The sequence below is a fragment of the Gobio gobio genome (genome assembly GCF_949357685.1).
Source record: "Gobio gobio genome assembly, chromosome: 1".
Taxonomy (NCBI): domain Eukaryota; kingdom Metazoa; phylum Chordata; class Actinopteri; order Cypriniformes; family Gobionidae; genus Gobio; species Gobio gobio.
In genome coordinates, this window is record NC_137097.1 from 55,281,486 (window position 1) to 55,299,064 (window position 17,579).

The 17,579-nt window shown below is 36.7% G+C and overlaps 2 protein-coding genes across 3 annotated transcripts; both read right to left on the reverse strand.

The window, feature by feature from the left end:
* Positions 1-1,342: 1,342 nt before the first annotated feature.
* nmrk1 (nicotinamide riboside kinase 1) lies at positions 1,343-8,738 on the reverse strand. Its single transcript, XM_079825383.1, has 8 exons — positions 8,480-8,738; positions 8,303-8,396; positions 8,142-8,190; positions 5,532-5,697; positions 3,378-3,449; positions 3,185-3,291; positions 3,004-3,100; positions 1,343-2,916 (listed from the first exon to the last, which is right to left on the reverse strand). Exons 1-7 carry the CDS (start codon positions 8,506-8,508, stop codon positions 3,012-3,014), a joined length of 606 nt encoding a protein of 201 aa, XP_079681509.1. The 5' UTR covers positions 8,509-8,738; the 3' UTR covers positions 1,343-2,916; positions 3,004-3,011.
* A 1,155-nt stretch (positions 8,739-9,893) lies between these two features.
* On the reverse strand, positions 9,894-17,151 carry LOC307131618 (uncharacterized protein). Of its 2 annotated transcripts, none has more exons than XM_079825346.1 (12): positions 16,862-17,151; positions 16,570-16,771; positions 15,259-15,291; positions 14,242-14,444; positions 14,076-14,163; positions 13,913-13,948; positions 13,772-13,825; positions 12,985-13,218; positions 10,725-10,831; positions 10,343-10,508; positions 10,131-10,214; positions 9,894-10,036 (listed from the first exon to the last, which is right to left on the reverse strand). In XM_079825346.1, exons 1-12 carry the CDS (start codon positions 16,930-16,932, stop codon positions 10,001-10,003), a joined length of 1,314 nt encoding a protein of 437 aa, XP_079681472.1. In that variant the 5' UTR covers positions 16,933-17,151; the 3' UTR covers positions 9,894-10,000. The 2 variants fall into 2 exon arrangements, with proteins under 2 accessions (XP_079681472.1, XP_079681471.1); XM_079825345.1 differs by having other exon boundaries at positions 9,901-10,036; positions 16,570-16,789; positions 16,862-17,083.
* Between the last annotated feature and the right edge of the window lie 428 nt (positions 17,152-17,579).

A 17,579-nucleotide genomic window follows, 5' to 3' on the forward strand; every position in this document is an offset into this window, starting at 1 on the left:
TGGCGCAGTTCAAAATGCTTACGCTTACGCTGCCTAGCTAGAATTTTTACTTTATAATGTTTTAAGTATGGATATTTCCCCTACACAAACGCATCGCTTCGCTTCAGAAGGCCTTTATTAACCCCCCGGAGCCGTGTGGAGCAGTATAGATGCACTTTTATGGACTTCAAAAACAGAGCAACCTTCACTGCCATTATAAAGCTTGGAAGAGCCAGGACATTTTTTTTAATATAACTGATTGTGTTCGTCTGAAAGAAGGATGTCATATACACCTAGGATGGCTAGAGGGTGGGTAAATCATGGGCTCATTTTCATTTTTGGTTGAACTAACCCCTTAATATCACCAGACATTTTACAACAGTTACAATTGGCACAATGTAGAAATGGTGAGGCCTTATGCATTTATGTTATCTGACTTCAGCTAATAGTTATGCAGTCATTATAAAGCATTAGGCAGCGGGAGAGGATGCAAAAATGTAATCTTCAAAGAGACTCAAGTTCATGTATAGGGCCACCACAGATTCAAATCAGGGTCAATTTAACAGCACGTCCTTTTCAAGCACTTGCCATCTGGCCTGTACTATAGCACTTTGGGTTGTTGTGGATATTTCAAGGATTCTTCATCCTGACAAGAAGGCCACAGGACCCTACAAAAAACTGGCCCACAAACCTTGACAGACCGAGTACAGTTCTGTAACTAAGATTTACTTTCTTACTAAAATGTATATTAGCGAAAACTCAAAGCACTAACCTGCACTTGCAACAAGGTTGCAAAGACAAAGAACAACCAACAACAAGATGATTTGCAGAGACCTCATTGTTATTGCCATAAGTGTACCTTAATCAGAGTCCTCCATCTAAGCACAGGAAACTAAAACATGCTGCTGCTGCACACTATAGCACAAGAATTACCCATAGCAGATCCATACAAGTGGAGCTGGGGAAGGTGGAGGGTTTCTTAAAGCGCTACAACTCCTACAGCAAATGCTGACCAAGTATTTGAAGGTTGAGCAGCGAGCTCATTGGTTACTGACACATCAGCTCTGCCCTATCGAAATGCAAGCCGATTGATTAAGGGCCTATCAAACCTCACTGATTCTTATGGAAGCTCAAACGTGCTTGCATGAAGTGATGTTTGTTCTCGCAAATCAAACAAGTACGGGTGAGCTAGAGATGTTCACAAGTCTTTCATCTGGAGTCCGAGTCTGAAATCATTATCACTGGAGTCCAAGTCAAGTCTGAAGTCTTTTGTCACGAGTCTGAGTCGAGTCTCAAGAAATTTTATGTCTTACAAAAAAAATATTCAAAAATCCTTTTTTTATTATTATTATTTTTTTTATTTAGACAAAATATATGACTTTTCTATCATCCGTTTTGTATGTAATAAAGGTACTAAGATGTAAGTGATACATGCATCCTGTTACGTTATAATCCATTATAATATTAAATTAAAAAACAATTGTCCAGGCAACAAGACGAGTAGTCATTTTCAACACAGTCGCTGAATGGACACAAGATGGCGCCAGTCACATTTGTAATTGACAACAGACATTATCAGAAAATATCAAACCTCCAAACGTTTCTAGTTGTTTCTAGTCAATAGATACGTTAAAATATGCGCTTTAAGTAATAAAGGGATTATTTAACATCTTTCTATTTCTCTCTCGTAGACATACATTAAAGAGAGAGAAAAGCTGCGAAAAGATTGATAAAAGTAAAACTAAGTGCTAGGTTTAAAGGTTAGATTTTATTCATGTTTTAACAGGCTGGTAATCCAAAAGAGCCACCCAGCTACACCACAGAAAAACAGCGAGCTGTGTGAGTTAATGTCACTAATCTTTGTGGATGCGATGTCTACTAAAATTATGTTCCGGTGTCTTTAATTATTTTCCACACATTCTTTGCATCTAGCCGATCTGACATGGTAATACATCCAAATGTGAGAACATATGGTTCCTGTCATGTTTCATGGGACTCTATTGACTCTGAGTTTACGCGCAATACACGGACATCCGTAATCAAATTCTATGACAAGGGTCCGATCTACCATGTCACATACATGTGAAGCAGATATTATAACAAAAAAATAAAGCTCTTAAGATAAGGATTAAAGACTTGAGTTGTTTTTAAGTCTTTTTTTTGTCGAGTCAAGTCTGAAGTCATTTCAGGTCGAGTCCCGAGTCAAGTCTGAAGTCTCATAAAATGCGACTCGAGTCCGAGTCACTAACTCCAGTGCCCATCTCTGTGGTGAGCTTCCATTTACTGTATGATGCTCTCTATAGCCCTATTTGGACGGGATTAGTTTTACAAGGGTAGATGGAGTAATGTAATTTTACCACAGGACGACTGTAATAATGGCCAATTCGCACATGATAAGAAAATCTCAGAGGTACAACGATTTACGCACCACCGTCACCTCACTGTCGTCATGTGTGTATTACATGGTTTCCTGATTTCACATGCAAACACACAACATGATATCCACTGCCAGTCAAAAGTTTGGAATCATTAAGATTGATTTTTTTATGGTTTTGAAAGAAGTCTCTTCTGCTCACCAAGGCTGCATTTATTTGATCAAAAATACAGCAAAAACAGTATTATTGTGAAATATTTATTTATTTGAATATATTTTACAATGCTATTTATTTCTGCTTCATTACTCCAGTCTTTAGAGTCACATGATCCTTCAGAAATCCAGTGATGTGCGTGCTTTGGTCCTGATTTTGCTAAGATTAAATGTCGATTGAAATCTGTTCATTCACTTATTTTGAGGATTATTAATGCAAGTGCTTTAGATTGTTGTACGACATAGTTTGTGAAGAAAGTGAAAATAAGACATTAATGAATGTTCTGATGAACACTGCATTTATAGTATACTTGCTGAAACAGTCAGCTTGAAATGTTGGTTCTCACAATCTAGGAATTCAATTCAAAGAGAGAAAGAAATTGTGTTAATTGCAAACTCATTTAAGTATGCTGCGATATTGGTGCTGAATTACTCACATGATAACTCATCTCTGTGTAACCATTAGCATTTCCTGCATGTCTGCAAGAACTGATGAGAGTAACGTCTCTCTTTTCTGTGTGCCATCCAGAAACACTGTAAAAAGTGCAAAGACTTTCAGCCACACTTCACCACAATATAGGTGAATGAACTGCTTATTATATTAAAATATTACAGTACCTATGTCATTTACATTTTCTTCCATCGTTTTTCTGTTCTTCAGGTACATGGGCCAAACATACCCATCAAAGTAGCCTGGGGGATCTGGAGGCACATAGACTCTTGAGCTATCGATTAGAAAGAGATGAAGGTGACCGTCTCAGTCAAAACACTGATGTTCATCAAACTCATCTAACAAGAGTCTCGTTCCTACCTTCTTCTCTCCTTGCAAGTCTCATAAGGGATCTGCAGGAAATACTTCTTGTTGAACAAGCTATTAAGAGGCCTGGAAGTACAACATAGATCCATGAAAACACATTAAACTGTTCATACATGAGAAATAAAGCATATGTACATGATGACGCAATCTATAGCCAAATTGAAATGATTTGGCCCACTGACAGGTGATTATATCATTACAATGGCACCTGGCAAAAAGTGGGATATATTTAGCCAGGTATACACGGTGCAATTTCAGCAATACTTTTGTTAAATACCAACTCTCACTGTACGAGTAAATCGCAAATCTCACAATTTGTGTGCTCACACTATACAGTCTGATCATCGAGCTGTGATTTGACGGCTGACACTATACGTGTGAAACAAACACGGTGGATGCCCTGAGCCGTGTGGCTGTTTTAGAAGAAGACACATGCTTTCCCAGGAGAAACTTAAGACCAAGCTGCTTTGATTATATGTGCAACTCTGTGTGCTGAAATGTAATAAAGAAAAGAAAAAAGAGGCACCTGCTTATATGGACGTGCAGGGAGCTTGGAAGACGTGGGCAATATGGTTTATCCATTTTGCAACACAAACTGGAGGTAGGCAACAGTCTAGTAAATTGCAGCTAGTTTGATATATATCATGGTTGAATTTCAACTGTGTGATACACTCACAAGCGTCAGGGTCATGGGTGCCCAAGGCTCATCGATGCACTTAGGGAGGGAAGGCTAGCCCGCCTGGTCTGATCACAGAGAAGAACTATATGCACCTACAATGGGAACTTGAGTGTCAAAGCTGAACCATGGAGCAATGAAAGATGGTTGCATGGTCTGATGAATTACATTTTCTTTTAGATCAGGTAGATGACCTGGTGCACGTGCGTCCTTTATCTGGAGAAGAGTTGGAAGATGGCCGATGGAGACAGTGTAATACTCTGAAAATGTTCTGCCGGAGAACCATTGGTCCTGGCATTCATGTGATGTTACTTTGACATACCTAAAGATTGTTGCAGACCACGTACACCCATTCATGGAATTGGTGTTCCCTGATGGTAGTGGCCACTTTCAGCAGGATAATGCACCCTGCCAAACTGCAGAAATTGTTGAGAAACATGAAAAAGTGTTCAATGTGTTGCCTTGGCCTCCAAATTCTATAGATCTCAACTCGATTGAGCATCTATGGGATGTGTTGGACCAACCATGGAGGCCCCACTTCACAACTTGCAGGACTTAAAGGATCTGCTGCTAATGTCAGGACACCTTCAGAGGTCTTGTGAAGTCTATGCCTCGACACATCAGAGTTGTTTAAGCACCACAAGGAGGACATACAGGTGGTTTTAATGTTGTGGCTGATCAGTGTAATTGTATGTCATTCTATCGAATAATGACCGTATAAAGTGTAATTAATTGTACATATTTATAATAAATACATTTACATACTTTAGAAATTCCAGCGTTTAGTCGATCCTGGAAAGTGCTCATTGTCACAGTTGTAAACAGGACGGCGTTCTTCTTCCACGAGGGAGTTTGGCGTCACAGCGTTTGTATAATGTATGTAAAACTGAGAAGTGTATCACTGAGAAACGTCCTGCTCAAGTAGTACTTACGATGGAGGTTTGGGTTGAATAAGTTCTTCCAATGTTTCATCATCGGACTTGTGCTCGGATTGATATGGTAAAATCGACGCCATTGTTACTGTCTTTACAGTGTGTACAATCGCTGAGCTTTAGGAAGCCTCCAAAGCTGAAAAACAGTTATGGTAATGTGTGTTTCGTTTTCAACATGTGCTGTAAGCAGCAGACCAATCGTAACAGACTGGGCCGTCTGGCCAATCAGAGCAGAGCAGGCTCACAAAAAAGGAGGGATTTCTAATTTGAGAATCATTGAAAAATCCAGTGATGTGCAATGTATATTATGAGAAATTAAAGTGTTTTTTTTTTACATTTGATGCATGTAAACCTGTTGTATAGGAGACCTCCAACACAAAATTAGGAACATTTAAATTTGCATAATAGGGCACTTTAAGTGAATTTCTTCCTCTGTCCAATTTAGCTTTCCAGAGTGTTCAAAAACTTCATCCAGTATGACTTTGACTTTATCTTACATAAAAGGTAGTCTATTAAACTAAAATCAAAATAAAACATTACCTATGATTAAAAATGAGGAATCCCTCCACTATAAGGACAAACACACTGGGTGGCTCTGATGCTGTGGATTTCACTGCACAACCACGAGATGTCATGAAGAGCTCAGGATCCTCCTGCCACAAGCCAATGTCTCCCATCATCATGTCCATATGCAGGGCATCCAAACCTGCAGAGGAGTTTTGTAAAGAAAATTAATAATAATTGTATCCTATATATACAGGGGTTGGACAATGCAACTCAAACATTGGCCAAAATAGTGCTGGAGGTTTCACACCTATAATCTGTGTTCCAAATTGTTAAGAAAGTGACATATCAGTAGGAATTTAGTACAATAAACATTCAGATATTAGTTTATATTAGTCAGTAGTATTAGTTTTTTTTTTTTAGTTTTTTTTTTTTATTTCTCATATCTTTTTAGATAACTGGTACCAATCTCATACCGGTTTGTTAAATAGTTTTCTAGGTCTTCGTCAATGGAAAATCTACTTAAGTTGGTTCCACATTATTAAGCAAGTCTCAGTTCTCATTAAAAATATGGGGGAGGAAGAAAGATCTTTCTGAAGATAAAAAGCATGTCTTGCAAAAGAACAGCTAATATTTTACGAAAACTGAATAGTTGAACTGTCAAAAGATTTGTGAGTGATTTAGAGCACTTAAAGGGTTAGTTCACCCAAAAATGAAAACTGTCATTAATTACTTACCCTCATGTCGTTGGACACCTGTAAGACCTCCGTTCATCTTCGGAACACAAATTAAGATATTTTAGTTGAAATCTGATGGCTCTGAAAGGCCTCCAATTGGCACAATGTACGGTACACTCTCAAGACCCTTAAAAGGTACTAAAGATGTCGTTACAAAGTCCATCTCACTACAGTGGTTCTACAATAACTTTATGGAGTGACGAGAATAGTTTTTGTGCGCAAAAAACCTGATTCATAACGCTTCGAAGCTTCATGATGCCGTGTTTTGAAATCGGTCATCACTATACAAGTCGTTATTTAGGGTTTTTTTGCGCACAAAAACTATTGTCGCCGATTCATAAAGTTATTGTAGAACCACTGTAGTGAGATGGACTTTGTAACGACATCTTTAGTACCTTTTAAGGGTCTTGAGAGTGAACCGTGCATTGTGCCAATTGGAGGCCTTTCAGAGCCATCAGATTTCAACTACAATATCTTCATTTGTGTTCCGAAGATGAACGGAGGTCTTACAGGTGTCCAACGACATGAGGGTAAGTAATTAATGACAGAATTTTCATTTTTGGGTAAACTAACCCTTTAAGAATTCGCTCAGATAAAGGCTTATTAAGGAAAGTTTCTGTTAAACAAATTAATTGTATTAAAATCACTGTTGAGTAGCAAACAGGTAAATGAAGCTGCAGGAGTCTCAGGAACCTCTCCATGCAGGCTGGCATTTGTGCAGTAAGTTGCATTTCAGCCACCTGTAACCAAAGCTCACAAAGAGAAACATTTACAGTGGGTTTAGAAATATATGAAGACTAATTTCTAAATGGTTTTATTTGAGTGTTTATTGTACTTAAATCTTTCTGATATGTCACTTGAATAATAATTTGAAACCTAGTGTATAGGCACAGCCTGGTGGCCAATCTTCACTGATTTGACATTCTATCAGTAAGAGCAGAGTGTGGAGGTAGAATTAGCAGAGCAATAGCACAGTCGAAGCAAGAAGAAGCTGTCTGAAAGGGATGTCCAGGTACTAACCCAAATTGTATTTAAAAAAAACAAAAAAAAAACACGCACACACAGCTGCCCAACTCACTGCAGAATTAAATGTGCACCTCGACTTCCCTGTTTACACCAAACCTGTTCGTCGGGAGCTCCATATAAATCACTATTCATGTAGGGCCCTGCTATAAACCAAACCTTGGTTTCATTGGTGCAAACAGTGGACAATGTGAAACATATATTGTTTACTAATGTCTTTCCCACGTCCAATTTGTGCATTTTTTTTTGGGGGGGGGGGGTCATGGCATTTCCTACTGTGCTTGATGGGTGCGTCACTGCCAAACACTACTGAATCATTCTGGAGGACCATGTGCACCTAATGTTTCAGACGTTGTACCCTGAAGAGGGTGCCATGTATCAGCATGATAATGCACCAATAAACGCAGCAATATTTGTGAAAGAATGGCTTGAGGAACACGAAAGTGAAGTTGAACATCTCCCATGGCCTGCAAAGGCAGATCTATCTAAATATGCAACTTTGGGGTATTCTGGAAGAGCAAGTCAGAAAAGTTTTCCTCCACCACCACCAGCATCACACTTTGCCCTTGTTATGAAAGAGGAATTGCTCAAATGACTTATCAGTCATTCGTAAGACGAATTGATGCTGTCTTGGTCGCAGAAAGAGGCCATACAACATACTAATAATATTTAACTAAAATATATATATTTTTTTTTTTAATAATTATTGTGGTCTAAAACCAGATGTTTGAGTATATATATATATATATATATATATATATATATATATATATATATATATATATATATATATATATATATATATATATATATATATATATATATATATATATATATACTTTACACTGTATTGCAAAAAAGCTGAGAATATGAGAACTGTTCTTACTGTCATATTGCTTAAAGCCATTGGTATCAGTAGGGACCACTGAGTCATCCTGAGAAATAGACACAAATCAATTAGGATTCGTCAGCTACATGCCTGGGTCTAAATTACCTACTTAAAAAAAATAATGACACATTGATTAATATATAAAGCGGGTGTGGTACCTTGAAAAAGTTGTCTTGAGAAATAACACAGCTATTACACAGAAGCTCCTCCTGAAGGCTTTTACTCAGAGTGGTCTTTCCTCCATTTGTCATCCTGTTACATCAGTTCATAATTCATATATGATGGGGCTGGACATGGGAAAATATATAAACCTTTATAGCGTTTAGTTTACTCACCCACCAATTCCTACGATTACTTTTCTCATTTTAAATCAATGCCGATGTTTTCATATTTTTTTTATTTCAACTTTTGTTTAGAAGACAGCTGCATGCATTTAAGTAGACTGGGTGCAGTTTTGCAAGCGATTAGTAAGTTTAAACCCTATTTTTTACAGTCTATGGTTGAACACTAATCACAGTTCATCAACGGGTTAAGAAACTCGTGTACTTGCAGCTTTTCTTCTTTGTTCACTTATGGGTCAAAAACTGCTCTATAGCGCCACTTGAAGCGCTGGGGTCGTCACTACTGGTATCAGTACTATTTAAAGGGATATTTCATCCAAAAATTTAATTCTGTCATTTACTCACCCTCACCGCCGGATTGCACATGCGCATTTCATTTTCTTGCAGTATTTACATGGGTTGTAACCACTGATCTACATGGAGTCATTTATATAGATCAGTGGTTGTAACTGGTGGTGAGAGATTGCTCAAAACTGTGCATGCATTGAACGCCTGTATATGAGTCAAAAGAGGAATACTTTGCAAGGCAGGTAAAAAAACAAAGTATATTTTCGGCTTTAGTTCACTCAAATATGAAAATTCTGTCATTAATTCCTGCACCCTCATGTCGTTCCAAACCCATAAGACTTTTGTTTATTTTCGGAACACAAATGAATATATCTTTGATGAAATCAGAGAACTCTCGGACCTCTCCGCTGACAGCTATTTAATTAACACTTTCAAGACCCAGAAAGACAGTAAAACATTTGTTAAAATCGTCCATGTGACTTCAGTGGTTCAACCTTAATTTTATAAAGCGACAAAAATACTTTTTTTACGCAGAAAACAAACAAAAATAACGCCTTTATGTGTCAGACTCTAATGCCGTTGAGGTATTGTAAACAGTGCAATGCTTCCAAGTTCTCCAAGTCCCAGAACGCCAGCTTACCATTGGCCGACACTGTTCACGTGAGCACCATGACACGTGTGTGATGTTAACGCAGGAGCTAGCCAATGGTGAGCCGCCGTTCTGACGCAGAACTCGGAAGCGCTGCGCTGTATTTACTATGTCAACAGCACAGGAGAATGACGTTGAAGAGAAGATTGTTGAAAAAGTAGTTATCTTTCTTTGTTTTTGTGCACAAATAGTATTCTTGTCAAGTGAACTAACCCTTTAAGCCTTTTAAGGCTTTGATATATCTAATTATAGTAAATAAACCATATAATGTGGTTGTTGTATAACTTCTCTATTGTTCTGTAAAATTCCCACCACTAAAATTCCCAGTCTGTCTGTAACACACAAAAAAAACAGACATGCAAAGTGATACAAACAGTGAAACTTCTCAATGCCACTGGACTGTATATCATCAATCTTGAAACGCCAATCAAATTTGAGAGACAAACAAAAGACATGAAAGGCTGTTTTTTTCCCGTTTTAAAAATACTTTTATTTCTTTATAATATTTGTACAGTGCAAACTTTCTTCTATATTTACAGTCTATGTACATGGAAAACATGACAAAAATTGTAGTTTCTTTACTTGGAAAAAACATGATCCCTCAGGCAGTGCACCTGAAAAATAGTGTAAAAAACAACAAATGTATGGTCACAAAGGATACCCAATCAAACAACAGAATCCCATTAGATTTTTAATCAGGCCTCTTACCGAAGTTTCTGACACAGTTTCTAGTTTGTTGGCTTCAGTGGTTGGGATAACAAAAGAGCTGAAGCGAATATCAGTAGCACTGTTCTATAAAGAGCAACCAAACAAAATTCACACAAGAATAAGTAAACAAAACTGCCAAGAGAGCCAATTTACAGTACAGTACAAATCAAGAAAATGACAGCTTGTATACTGTGAGTGACATGGTGGCTTACAGGCAGTTCTCTGGGTGATGAGGAGAATGGCGGGTCACTGGCATACATGCGGGTGAAGGGTTTCTCTTTGGTAGTGGGGTGATTTGTGCAGCAGAGGCGCAGAGTGGCAGCAGGGAGGTGGATGTGCCAGATGCTGCTGTGTTTCTTTACCAGCTCATCCAGCATCCTGAAATATACAGTAAAGTAATGCTGGACATGTAGAAACATTATATTTTACAGCACAGATTTTTTTCCCACCATTATTAAAAATAATTATTGATCATGAAATAGTTAAATGCCATTTCTGTTAAATCAAGTCACATCACATATTGGATACATTTCTCAAGTTCAAAATTACTCAATATTGATATTGGCAGTTAAGAAATGTCTGAAGATGTTGTACTCATTAAGAAGTGATTCGGTGACCAAGTCCATGTAACCAGTTTGACGGTGGTGTATCACCAAGGCATTTGCATTCAATCTCAGCCGTTTCTTCAACTCACGGTTAATCTAACAGAGAGATAAGAAGGAAAATGATGACCATTAATCAATATGAAACGGAACTGTTAATTTCCCCAAACAAATGACTGATAAAGGAATTCCTAGATGGACACTACCATAAAAAATGCAGTAAAACCAGTAATATTGCAAAATATTTTTCTTTAAAAACTTAAAATGTAATTTATTCCTGTGATGTCAAAGCTGAATTTTCAGCATCATTACTCCAGTCTTCAGTGTCACACATAGGGTGACCACCTGTCCCGCTTTGCGTTGTACCACACAGCATTTTCACCCCTTGTCCCGCATGTCGCACATTGAGAAAATGTCCCGCATTTTCACCAGTCTGTTGATTTTTAATGATCATATTGAGAAAACATGCATGCGTTCTTTTGCCTTTTTAAGAAAGCATTTATATTATTTTCGCGGCATCGTTTTTCATTATATTTAACCAGAAGTAACATCCCGCCTTACACAAATATACAAAAGCCGTTTTTTAAACCATATCCAATGGTTGAAAAGAAAGGAGTAAACACGGTCACTAGTAGGTTGTGACGGCTGTCAATCAAAATGTGGAGCGGTGATTCGTTCCATGTGTTCCCTGTCAGAAAACGAATGGATAGTTCTGTATATAAATGAATATTTATACAGTGTTGGGGAAAGTTACTTTGAAAAGTAATGCATTACAATATTGCGTTACTCCCTTAAAAAGTATCTAATTGAGTTACTTAGTTACTTTTTAAGAAAAGTAATGCGTTACGTTACTTTTGCGTTACTTTTTCTCACCTGGGCTGGGCTTGCTTTTTTGTTTTGTTTTTTAATAGCAAAAAAAGTCCTTTTTTGTGCAAATGTAAAGACCTCTTCATACCAAAATTGAAATAATAAGCCCCAGGCTGAGGTAAAAATGTGCTGCCATTCTGGATAATGGAAGAATAGGACGCAGGAGAAAAGTTTTACCAATAAAAAAAAAAAATCTAGTAATTTTTGATCATGGCTTAACTGAATCATCAAAGGTCAGCAGCACGACATTGGTCAATAAAGGTAGATTAAATGCATAAAAATATTTGTTTTATTTAATATTTAATTATTGGAGTTTTGCATAGTACTCTGATTTTGCATTTGACTGATTTTATTCATATTGAGGAGAACAGAATCTTTATTGTGCAAGTGAGATAAATAAATGCTCACATTTGGTCTAGAACTACAATAACCATCATGTTCACACACACACACACACACACACACACACACACACACACACACCTCTGCACTTATTCTTCTCAACATGGGGGCAGGAGAGCTGTCAGTCAAATTAATGTGAAAAAGTAACTTGCGTTACTTTTTTGAAAAAGTAACTCAGATATTTTGTTGTAAATTTGAAAAGTAATGCGTTACTTTACTAGTTACTTGAAAAAGTAATATTATTACGTAACTCAAGTTACTTGTAATGCGTTTCCCCCAACACTGTATTTATATAAAAAATAAAAACTACAATCCCCCCCAAAAAAATGTGATATATATACATTTATACATATATACAGATATATATATATATAATATATATATATATATAAAAAATAACTAATTTAATGTTGTTTTATTTGTTTCATTATTTATTTAGTTGGATTTTAGTTGCACTTGGTCAGAACTGTGTCAAAAGTAGTTATCTGCATGATGCCTGTTGCCTTTGGGCTCAGTTATGTTGAATTTAAGATTATACAACAGTTTCAGGTTATGTTTTAGTGTTGGTAACATGTCCCTCTTTGTCCCACACAAACTTAGTAATCGTCCCACATTTGGTTTGTTTGATGGTGGTCACCCTAGTCACACATGATCCTTCAGAAATCACTCTAATATGATTGGCTGCTCATTATGCTTATTATTATCTATGTTGAAAACAGTTGTGATGCTCAATATTTTTGTGGAACCTTTTTTTTTTCTTCTCAGGATTCTTTGATGAATAGAAAGTTCAAAAGAACAGCGTTTATTTAAAATCAAATGTTCTTGTAACAATGTAAAAGTCTTTACTGTCACTTTTGATCCTTTAATGCACTCTTGCTAAATAAAAAGTATTAATCTCTCTCTCTCTCTCTCTCTCTCTCTCTCTCTCTCTCTTTAATCTTACTAAGCCCAAACTTTTGACAGGTAGTCTGCGTGTCTCTTACTTCCAAAAGGTCCCGCCTAGGAAGCCGGGAGAGAATTCCGAGAGGGTATCCCTGCTGACTGACGACTTCAGCAAGACACTGGGCCACATCCTGACTGAGTTTCTGAGTCAAAGGAAAAGCTTCCACCCATTTGGAATGGTAGTCAGTCAGGGTCATGATGTGCGTGTGCTTGTCTACTGTCGGAGAGAACGGGCCTCGAACATCCAGCCCAAGCCATTCCCACCTCTCTTTAACCTGAGAGAAAGTAAAAAAATTATTATTCTGCTGCAGTTAAAAAATGTCTTGTTCTGTTCTATTATCTATAAAGGCCCAAACACAAACAAAGGTAACTAACTATATTGGCATTCGCACAAAGGGACGATAGCGTTATAATGCTGCAGTTATGTTGTCTGCTGCTTTAAATGGATATCAATGTTTTTAATTTTATCAATCGTTCATCAGCTGTGATTCCAACGATATCATTCCTCAGTGTCGTTATAGTTATAGTTGTGGACTTCCTTATTCTCACAGAATTAGAATTATTATTAAAACACTCAAATTATGAACATAGGATCATGTCGAAAATTCAGCTTCAGTAAGGGCTATTTTTACAACAGCAAAAAAAAACTGCACTAGATCTCTATGTACAGCGCAGCATGAAGCAATACAGGATCTGATAGGTTGACTTTTGCAAAAATGCAATTCCTCAGAAACTTACCCAAAATAAATCTTTCTGATGTAACCTTAGTCATTAGCGGATACCCATTAATGACAAAAAATTTCCATTGCAGTTCGTAAACAGCCTTACCTCAATGATATGGGGTTTGGTTTGTCCTAGAACGCCATACGCCACATGAGGCATCTGATTAAGAAATAACAGGAAACGTATCATCAAGATTTAAAATGTATCATCTTGAAATGTATTCAACAGTACAACATGATTACTTACAATATTTAATTCATCATCTCCAGTCCAGCGAATGTTCTGAAGAAAAACAACAGATAAATGTTACTGGTGCGAACCAAATTTGTGTGCTTAGGAATGTAAAAATGAGATTACAATGTCTTTACACACTTTTTATATGAAAAACGAATGTAAAAATGTTCATTACATTGGGCAAACAGTATCCACTGTGAAAGAAACTCGGTATAGTCATGCTTCTGTCCAGAGCTTCATCACCCAGGATGGTCCATGGCGGGCTGAACAACCAAATGAAAAAAAGAATAACAATTAAAACAGATTAACATATCGCATGCATCTGATGAGCAGCTGCAGACCTTTTTTCCGTTTCAGTCAGCTGCAGTGTGGAAACGCTCTGTGGGTCTGCTCTCGTCCGGCTGGAACTATTTTCTGTATTTTTCGTGTGTAAACGCGTCTCTGTAGTTCTGTGCCCAGGCGTTTCTGAGTTAGACGTCTGCGAGGTTTCTGCAGTCATATCAGGAGCTGCTTGAAGAGAGGAGTTTGAGTCACCAACTATTCCCTACAATTGCAAATGACAGGGAAGAGGACAATTTGGTTATCATTAATGAACAAGGCAAAGTTAATGAACAAAGTTTGAAACACCGCTTCATAAGCGTCAAAACTTTTTTGCTTTGAACCAGTGAATCGAAAGTCACATGATTTCAGTAAAGGCTTAATTACGTCAAGTCACCTTTATTTAAATAGGGCTTTATACAATACAGAACGTTTCAATGCAGTTCTCCTCTAGCCAGTGAATGAAAACGGTGTGATTATGATTTAGGCTGCATTACAAGTCAGAATTCTATAATATTTACAATTCAATTGTAAAAGATGTCTTTATACATATTTGGGCTTTTTGTTGCTATTACACGGTTTTGACCAGCAGGTGTCGTCAGTGGGTGATGTTTTGTGTGGTTCGAAACAGTGAAACATTCAGCAAAACAGTTCAATTGATTCTGTTTCAAAAAGCTCAGTTTCTCCCAATCACTAATCTATATGCAGGTGAGTTAAGGCCTCCAAATTTGTAGTAAAAATGCAATGCTGAACAAAAGCCATACTAAAATATGCAGCTCCACTTCAGCCCCTAGTATCAGAGTATCACTGACACTGCTTTGGTATAGTGTAAATGATGCAGCATCAATGCAGCCTTAAACTTTGTCATATATTTTATAATGTATGGTGTTGATGTATAATTACACATTAAATTCATGAAACTATTTCTAAAATTGTAATTTCTCTGTAAATGCATGTGGGTGTAAATACACCCTTTTATGTTTAATTTAAATAATTATTTCATAATGCAAAATGCTAACTAAGAAGGTTGTGTAACTTACCAAAGCTCTCCTGCTTCTAGGGTTGATTTTAACCTGTAGGGAAGAAATCAGAAGTAAAAAAAAAGTGTGGTGTAACACACTGTAATTACACAAAAACTATTCTAACCTGCTTTGCTTTAAACTTAAATTATCCTAATATTTTAAAATGATTCTAAACACATTGTTTAAGAATTACCTATATTAATTGCATACTTGTCATTTTTCATTCAATTCTTTATTTCAGACTATAAGGTCCATATCACACAAATAAAAGAAAAATAACATAATTTACATACAACAAACTTATTTAAGACAAACAAACTTGCATTCCAGTGCTTCCAGAACAGGGGGGAATACCTTGTATCATTTAATGTTGGATCATTTATGACCATTATGATTGTATTTCTTAACTTAATCGACACATAAAATCATACATATAATGCCTTAACACAGCGTGCAGGAACATCACCGAAAACAAACACTTGGCTTGCACTTGTCCATCTTAGGAGCTTTAGCAAAATCCTTAATGTATCATTAAATGCTACCTGAAGCTTTTTATTTTTATCTAGATTATATCTACACCATAGTCAACACAATTAATAATATCCCCATAATATTTACTCCACAATTTAACAATATTCTCAGCCACAACCACCCCATCTATACTAGTTAGCAATGGTACTTTACTATTATTAATAACTTTAACTTCCTTCCGAAATTCATATGCATTATTTTGCTGACATTTCTTGGCCATTGAGTTTGCGTTCATAGTTGCCTCATTTCTCTTGATAAAACCTATAGCATATTTTAATTTAGCATTGCCAGTTTCTTCTTCTCATATTCCTTCTTCATATCTAGCTTTACCTGTTAAAACCCAATCTTTAAAAGCATCTCTAGCCTCCAGATGCAGTTCAGATACATATTCATTCCATCCAGCTCTAAAACGGTCCCTTTTTTAGCTACTTTTTGACTGAAAGGTCTAACAATACACTATTTCATCATACATCAGGCGTAAGTCATTAATATGTTTAGGATTCTTACGATTAACCATATCACACATAATAGTCTCAGTTAATATATCAATATTACTTAAACTCTTCTCTGTTGATAGTTTATATTGCCAAAGTCCATTTGCTGTAAGGCTTGCCCAGTCTAATCTTCCACTTGAAAGGTAAACTTTCAATATTAAACATCATATGGACTGGTATGGTCTGATAATATTTTATATTGATATGGTTTAAACTGGTGTGACCAGTACATGAAGCAAGATACTGTACAACCTTAAAAACACATGTTCATGTTACTTTTATGCTTAAAAATTGTTTCACGCACCTTTCTTTCTAGATAACGGTTTGGGAATGAAAAGATGGTCGGCACAGCCCATGGATGAAGTCTCGTCCTCTTTCCATCTTCAATAAGACACTTCTTTTCAAAGTGGATAGAGCAAATTTTACTATTTGGAGCAGGTTTCCAGTCTTTCCATCTTAATTTTTTAAGCCACGTTTTTAGCAAGTTGGGGTCTTTCAGCGGGAACCTGAAATGAAACAATTTTCTGAACATGAACACAATTGTATACCGTCAAGAACGTTTAAAACATAATGTAAAGTGAAAGCTTTGTGCTTACTTGTGGAATGAGACGTTCTTAGTGCTCACAGCAGTGTTTTTACAGTTATATGCACAACATTTGAACACCATCGTGTTTAGGGGAACGACATTCAAGGTATCTACCGATTGTATAATTTTCTAATGACCTTTGTCAAAAAAATATTGTCGTATCGTTAATGCTGTGTTGTATTATATTTCAAAAAGACGTTTTATTAACGAGCAAACAGACTGTGTACTGACTATTCACCAAAAACCAAAACAGACATCTAACAGCCAATCATGCACAGCTCCGTCTACATCTGTGGTGTCTAGATACGAGAAGCGAAAACAAAGATATCGCCACCTACCGGACACAATGAGACTTGAGCTCATTAAAGGGATAACTTTGTTGACCCAAAAATGAAAACGGTCATCATTTACTCACCTCAAGTTATTCCAAACATGTATGAGTTTCTTTTTTCTGTTGAACACAAAAGAAGATATTTTAATGAAGGTTGGTAACCAGACAGTTGATGGGCCCCATTGACTCACTTCTATAGTTTTTTTTTTTCCCCCGCCTTAAGTCAGTGGCTACCGTCAACTGCTTTATTACCAACATTCTTTAAAATATCTTCTTTTGTGTTCAACAGAAAAAAAAGAAACTCAAGTTTCGGTGTATACTTGAGAATTCTATTGCAATAGCTTGGTAAATTACTAGTTCTGCACCCTAATTTGTTGTTATTGGGATTTTGTATTGC